The 7,971-nt window shown below is 43.5% G+C and overlaps 1 protein-coding gene across 1 annotated transcript in view; it reads left to right on the forward strand.

Annotated features, from left to right (window-relative positions):
- Positions 1 to 549: 549 nt before the first annotated feature.
- Positions 550 to 7,971, forward strand: part of LOC137184449 (adenylate cyclase type 6-like) — a 33,804-nt gene continuing 26,382 nt past the window's right edge. Inside the window, exons 1-3 of the mRNA XM_067592129.1 lie at positions 550 to 782; positions 3,048 to 3,245; positions 3,373 to 4,267. Coding sequence (XP_067448230.1) covers positions 3,374 to 4,267 — 894 coding nt within the window. The 5' untranslated portion in view covers positions 550 to 782; positions 3,048 to 3,245; position 3,373. The remainder of the gene's footprint in view (positions 783 to 3,047; positions 3,246 to 3,372; positions 4,268 to 7,971) is intronic.

Below are 7,971 nucleotides of genomic sequence, written 5' to 3' on the forward strand. Positions count from 1 at the left end.
CTCTGTGTCAACATACCTTACTGGTTTACAGCTCAGACTTAAATCATATGATCGGCTCCTTCCTGGCTGGTTGGATATTAAACATTAAACACGTTTTTATTACTTGTTTTACTCTTTCTGAAAATGACCACGTCTAAAAAATGTAACTTAATAAATACAACGTGGAGTTGTTTCAGTTTGACTGCTTGGGGAGACCTTAGTTTGCAGTGATTATACATCCACTAGGTGGTGCTACAACGCTGTCTGAGTGTGGTGTGTAACAGCAATGCGTGAGTTTCTGCCACTTAAACAAACAAAAAAAAAAAGCTGTGATACATTTTGGGTGACACTGTGAGTTGATATGATGCGTAATTAAATGAAGGAACAAATTAATAACGTTGCAGGAAAAAATTGTGTAAAACACACGCACAGAGAGACGCACAAACCTCTAGGGGGACTCCTGTGTTCACGAATGGGAATGCAGCTCTTGTGAGTGTGTGTGTGTGTGTGTGTGTGTGAGAGAGAGAGAGAGAGAGAGAGAGAGAGAGAGAGAGAGAGAGAGAGAGAGAGAGAGAGAGAGAAAGAGAGGGGGGATCCGGGGAGGTCGAGGCGGTGGGAATGTACTGTAGCTCCGGCTGGAGAAGAGCGAAGGCTGTCCGGCTGATCTCGCAGTGTCTCCTCTTCCCTCTCAACCTTCCAGACGGACAGACCCACATCGGCTTCGGCGTGAAGACTGAAGACAAGAGCTAAACTGGAGCTCCACTGCGGTGTTACAGTTACTCCTGTAACGAGGATATCCGATGGTGAGTAACACTGCCTCTGTTAAGCTTTTTCGTTCTTTCTTTCTTTCTTTCTTTCTTCCCGCGGCTGTGTTGGGCAACTGCTCTGTTGCACAGTGTTAATTTGTTGCAGGTCGACTAAACCGAAATGCAGTAAGAGGATACAGCAGTCGGGGGGTGTGGGGGGGGGGGATGCCAACAGCTGACTTGTACTCCAGTGTTTTCACTGTGGTGATTGCGGCGCCGTTGAGGAGCCTGAACTGTTCTGCAGGACTGTACACACTATAAGCATTGGCCCTTATATTCATTTACACTTTTTTTTAAAAAAAATCGTGGCATTTAACGTTAAGCCATGATTAAGAGCTGTTTAACAGTTTGCATTTTGGCCCATATTATTGCCACCAATTTCTGCTCGTCCAGTGACCTGTTTGGAGTCTAAACATAACGACGTTTATATTGAGGGAGACAGGCCCGGTATGTAGCCTATGTAGACCCTGATATCACTCTATATTAGTCTTGTAAAGATGGACTGCACATCCCTGCGTTATCAGGGGGATCCGCTGCCAAGATTGGAGCCACAGCAAGTTGCCCGACGGAATGTTTTACTCCTTGTAAGTTGGTAAAAGGCGGTGATGTGTGTCGAGCTGCACTTTCTTCTGCAGCCCACAGACTCCCGGCTGACTTGAGGCCATCCAGTCGCACAGTGTCTCCATGTGTAGTGTGGTTAAAGAGGCTACATTTAAACACGGAGAGCTGTCGACTTCGCCTGTAGGCTGCTTGGAGCGTCCTGTTATGTAATGCGCTTCGGCCGACCGCCCGCAACCAAACAGCCTGGGCCTGCACGTGTAATTACTAAACATGTTTTGTTTTTTTTGTTTTTTTTAAAGCATCAGGCCTGTGTTAGCACTGATGACAGTGGTGGTTTCTGCTCAGTGTCATATGAAACAAAAACAAAATAATCAGGATGTTATTGCTGTTTATTCCATTGCTACAACGTAATGGAAAGCATCACCATCCTCTTGTGATGCATGCAGGACGGCTGACTCAAATTGCCCCATATGTTGTACAGACATTCATATTCTGAGGCAGATGCATGCATGTGGAGATTGGATTACATAAGTGCCGCGTGCCGCTGCCTGACCTGTCGTAAAATGTATCAAAGGTGAGTCGAGGACTAAGGTTGTTCCTGCTGGAAGCTTGTAAGCTTGCAACAGAAGGTAAACTGGCCGCATTCTTGCATTATCCCACACTGGGTCATTTGCTAAATCGATGCTCTCATTATGAAATATCATGCTGATTGTACTACTAGTTTGTAATAATTGGGATTGGCTATTATTAGATTATTATCAGAGGGAGTTTAATTGAAATATAGCTATTGAGGAAAATATACTAAGTTTGTTAAATTTTAAAAAATATGTATTTTTGACACCATCCATTCAATTCAATTAAGTAAAGATGCGTGTGTTGGAGCAACTCATATTACAAGCTGCTGTTGATTATAAACTTGGCTATGTGTGCCGTTCATGTGCGCTTTTCCCGCTGTTTGTCTCAGTCAGTCTAGCAGAGATTTGCTTATTAAGTTTAGAGGTTAGCAGTGTCCTTGACATGTGCTGCCAGAAGCCAGCCATAGTGAGTCATCAAAGCTAATGGGGGAAGCATGGACAATTTAATCTGGACTGGAGAGCTCTTGATCTCGGACGGTGCCCACTCAGTAGGCCTTTGTTGTCAAATAGAGCACACCCATCTCTGCCCACTCAAGATGTTAGGGGCAGATTGCAGTGATAGAGTGTAGCAAAGTGCTATCCACCAAGAAGAGTTGTCAGCCTCATCCAACAGTCCCCGTGGTCAGTGTTTAAAAATCTAGCAATCAGTGGAGCTTTGTTGAAACAGGACCATGTTCAACTTTATGGTTTGATGACAAAATTGACCAGCGGCACTGTTGTTGTCACAATCCAGTGTTTTGCAAACAAAACAGCGAATCATTTCCATGGAAATGCTGTCCCAGGCTGGTGGGGGAAGGTGATGAGGGAGAGTGGAACGGACAAGCCATTTACTAGATATTATTCCCCGTCTCTACTATTGATTGTCAAACTCTATGCCAGAGTACATCTAGACAAAGACATGCACACACAAATGAATAAATGCACAGTGTAGCCCCATCAACAGATGCAGTATGACAAATGTGTGTTTTTTCATAATGTATCCATAATGGTCTTGATCCTCAGGTGGTAGTTCCTCAGGCAATGTTATCTCAACAACATTATGTGTGTTGTTTGTGTATTTTTCCAGGAAAACAGGTGGTCTACAGAGGCACTAGGTGGTGTATAGGGCTTACACGCTGACTGTTTCTACAAAAGAAGGCCCCTCCAATGCAGACAAACCTCTGATGCCTCTGGCCAGCCTGAGCTCATGGTGTGTAATCGCTGGGATAAATTAGTGGCCTGGCCAAAGAGCGCAGTGTTGCTACACGCAGTAAAGCCCACACAGGTGAGAGTATCCTCAAGTCTTTACATCATCATCTCTTAAATTGACATTTTGCATGTAAGATGTTCAGATGAAACGGCCAAGCTTCAGCGCTGTCTTGTGTTCTGTTTACGTCCCTGTGTTTGTTTAGGATGTCGTGGGCCAGAGGCCTCTTCGGAGGCAGAGTGGACGAGCGAAAGACAGCATGGGGAGAGCGCAACGGCAAAAAGAGGAAGGACAGCTCATCTCTGTGCAACCCACGCTACATGAGCTGCCTGAGGGACCCTGAGGATCTCGAGCCCCCTAATGTGGCCCCTCAGCATTACCACTGTGGAGCGGGCACCAGTGGGGGCAGCTTTGGCTTGCGCTGTGGCTGGCAGGAGGACCACTACGGGAAAAGGATGGGCGGTGGTGGGGATCTGGGTCTAAAGGCTGTGAACCTGGGCTTTGAAGATGGTGAACTGAAGGGCAGGAAAGAGGAGGAATCAGGGGAAATGGCAGAGAGCAACTGCAAGACGATGTCTGCAGTGGACTGCTGGATGCGGGTTGTGTGGGTTTTCCAATCTAAGAAATTTCAGTCAGCCAAGCTTGAGCGCCTGTACCAGCGCTACTTCTTCAGGCTCAACCAGAGCTCTCTGACCATGCTGATGGGGGTGCTGGTGGTGGTGTGTGGGGTCATGCTGGCCTTCCACAGCTACCCCGGGAACTTAAATGTGGCCTACATGTCAGTACTCTCTGTGGCCATGGCTCTTTTCCTAGCCATGATGGTGGTGTGCAACCGCAACGGCTTCCACCAGGACTACATGTGGATTGTGAGCTACCTAGTGATCGGGGTGCTGATTGTAGTGCAGGTTTTTGGGGTGCTGATGGTGTATCCCCGCAGTGCCTCTGAGGGCATCTGGTGGACGGTCTTCTTCATCTACATTATCTACACGCTGCTGCCGGTCAGAATGAGAGCTGCTGTGCTCAGTGGAGCTGTGCTGTCCACCATACATGTCGTCACCGCCTGGCAACTCAACCTAGAGGACAAGTTCATTTTCAAACAGGTGAGTTACAGCAGGAATAATAAATCAGAGCCGAAGGATATTTGCTCTTATCTGTGTAAGGGGTGGACAACGTGGATATTCTTCTATCGTGGTACATATAGTTTTAGATTGCGATATCAACATATATAGTGATATTATACATTTTCTGGACATTCGATTAAGAAAGTGTTTACAGATAACATAATGAATACATGGAGATGACTGTTTTTGTACATTACATACTAGTCAAGGTACTTCATCACATTGATGCAGAAATGCTGTAAATCAATATTGCTATAAAGCATTTAAAGGAATGGATACCTCAGAACAAATGATATAGCAAAACCTCTAAAAGTAGAACAATAATTAGGCGTAATACACCTTCTACTAATACCTTTAGCACTTTTTTAGTAGTTGTAAGGACAGTCATTACTTTCACACTATGAAACTAAAGGTTTTCTTCTTGTTTTGAAATTGAATTCTTGATCTCTTTTGGATCCCAGCTGACACATTTCTCAAACTCATGCTTGTCAGAACCAACTATTATCATCATACAATTGAGCACAATGTTGTTACTGTATTCACAGACGAAAACGCCCTACTTTCTCCTCTCATCAATATAGGACAAACATTGTACAGACTCCTCAACCCCTTTTCCATGTCAAAGGTGCTGTACTAAAAGTAGATGGTGCCGTAGATCTCGGCAGCTTTTCAAATGAGATTTTTAATGAGCCTATGTTTTGTGCTGTAGGGCAGCTATTGGCAACTCTGTTGGGGTTTGTGGAAGGTCATCTGGGTTGAATGAGCCCGTTTAGCTGCATTGTGGAAGAATATCATGATAATGTAGCATGGTGCCATTCAGGCTGCAATTCCCTAAAACAAGGAGGCTATTGTAGTAAAATGAAACAGGGTGGGGTGGGATACTCGGATTGTGCAATGAATTCGATGGAAAACAAGATGATTGCTTCTTCGTTTTAGAGGACGTGGAAAAAAAATATAAACAGAACTAGACTTTTATAAAGGTTTCAGTTCTCGACACGTTGGAAATATTTCTTTACTGCTTTTGTCTGTTGATTCTTTTCGTACGTGTTGTCAGTTCCTCTTTGATTTTCTCATAATGTACAATGTGTTTATGTTAATGAAAATGTATGCTCATCTTGTACTATTAATTTGTACTTAGAGATTATAAATCTACTCCTCCACAACAGAAGTAATGAACAACAATTTCCAAAAACAATTCAGCTGTTGATTATTTTCATGATGAATTGCATATTTGATTAGTCTATAATACGTGAGAAAATAATGACAAGGCACATCTCAAATTCCCACAGCCTGAGATGATATCCTCTAATTGCTCATTTTTCCGACCAACAGTCCAAAACACCAGGCTGTTAAATTTACAGTGATATGAAACACAGAAAAGGAGCAAATCTTGGCTGGAAACAGCAAATGTTTGGCATTTTTCCTTGACATTTTTTTTTTTGCGCCCTTTTGATTTAACAACAGAGATTGCACAAGAGACTCGACAGTCACACATATGTCATGACACAGAAAAATCTAGAAAAGCCAAACAAGGAACAGCTATCATCTCTGGCAGTTACAAAGGTTCATTAAACTTTAAAAGTGTAATAATAATAATAATGATAAGATAATAATGAAAAAGAAAAAGGGGTGGAGGGTGGGGGGGTCTCCAGATGGTTGATTTTCGGGTTATAAGGTCAAGAGGCAGATGACAGAATGGGGGTGAAGAGAGGAAAAGTGGGAAATAAATGGTTAATAACCTCAACTATTTTAAAAATTCTCTGTTGATCTACTATCAACTAATACGTTTCAGCACCAATCGTTTAAAATGTTGTTTTCTAACTACTTTTGGCCAGGCTTGTTATTTTCACATTCGCTTAGTTGCCATTAGCTTTATTGTTCACTTATGGTGTATGTTTTCTACACTTATCTTGCCATTTAATTGGTGCCATAGAGCCATAAAGAGCTGCGTACTGTAAAAATGATTTTATCTGTACAGGTTTCAATGGAGAATTTTCCCATGATGATCTAAATGCTGTTGCAGAGTCTTTTACTCCCTCACAAGAATAAAATAATCATCTCACAAACTTAGATTTTTTCTGTATCAAGAGGTCATATCAGTAACTCAGAAACACATATGGACTGAACTCTAGTCTATGTAGAGACATGTTATTGGTATTCTCTACCAACCAGCCTTATTAAGCAACCAGATGAATGTGGAGCCACTCTGAATAAGGCAATATTGACATAACTCTACTGGTCCAGTGAGCTTATGTGTTATGTGCCCATTCCCCAGACTAGACAGGATGACTACAGGCACATTGGTCTGTTGTCTCTATGTACTCTAATCCTGGTTGGTTGCATTGGTCTTCTGATGGACTGCTGCCCTGCCTAAGGGCCTGGACCCCCAACACGGTACGTTCCAGTTCCCTGAGTAATCAATGATGGGACATGGGCCTCGCACTGTTCTGCTAGAGGGTTGTGCTCTGTCTCTTGGGTTCATGGGCTTTTAATAGAGATGGAGGAAAGGACATCAGCTTTGCTTTGGGTTGTTTATTGCTGTTGTCAACCATGTCACACTCATCTGTACATTAATCTCTTTAAATAGAGAGAAAATTTTGGGTGAGTTTCTTTATTCTTCACCCTCAAGAAAACAATACAGTGTGTCACAGTCAGCTTTCAGTTTCAACAGGTGTCTCTCAGTCTGGCTTCAAGCTACTTGTAGTTTTCTGAATACAGAAGGACTCCATTCAGTCTGTCACACCCTCTATATCACGCACATAAGCTCACAAAAACTTTGTGGCTCCTGGCGTCACATGGCCAGACTCCTGATCTGGGAAAGCTGGTTTCTTCTACTGGGACCTCATCATCCTCCAACTTTCTCTGTGTCCCAGCCTTGTTTTTCCCTTATTTGTATTTTCCCTGCGGAGATGTTCACGCAGGATCAGAGCTGAGAAGATGTGAGACCGATGACGGCAAGAACAAAAGGGTTCTTTGTGAGGGACCTCCACGATGAAGCAGGAGGGGCAGGGGGGGGATGTTGAGGTTACGGCGGTGACAAGGGGGCGACCGCAGATGGAGAGTGTGAAATAATGCAGGGCTGACGCACCCAACTGTAAAAGGGCTGCCAGTCTCTTCTCTCTTTTTTTTCCTCCTCCACTTTTCTCTCTCTTTTCTCTGAGTCATAATTCCATTTTCACAATATCCCCCTCAGATGGAGTGTCCTTTTATTTCACAGCGGGCTGAGATTGAGCTCACGCAACTCGTGGGGATTGTTTCCATAGATCTCCATGTTTCATCGCTCTGCTCTGAAGGGCCTCCTCAGACAGCTGCACTGAGATGAAGGTGTAACTGCTTTCAGAAGAGGCAAGTTACATTGCTGCTGTTCACTTGAAGTGTCTCTACTGTTCTACAGGCTCAGGTTCAGAGGGACCTCATTTATTCTTACAGGTGGTGTCTGCTGTCTAGATTTTCAATGATGACAATGTGAAAGATTTTCACTAAGACAGGAATTAGATGGTTCCCAGTTTTTCATTGTTATCTGGCAAGGCTTAAAATGCATTTGCTTGGGATATTGCAAGTAGGCTGTACAAGAGATTATGGATAAGTGTTGTCTTTCACAGAGAAAATCAACATGAACCACTACTTGCTGGTCTGTCATTGTTCATCATTGGTTCAGACTGGAAAAAACATGGCAGCTGTTC

The sequence above is a fragment of the Thunnus thynnus genome, chromosome 6 (genome assembly GCF_963924715.1).
Source record: "Thunnus thynnus chromosome 6, fThuThy2.1, whole genome shotgun sequence".
Taxonomy (NCBI): Eukaryota; Metazoa; Chordata; class Actinopteri; order Scombriformes; family Scombridae; genus Thunnus; species Thunnus thynnus.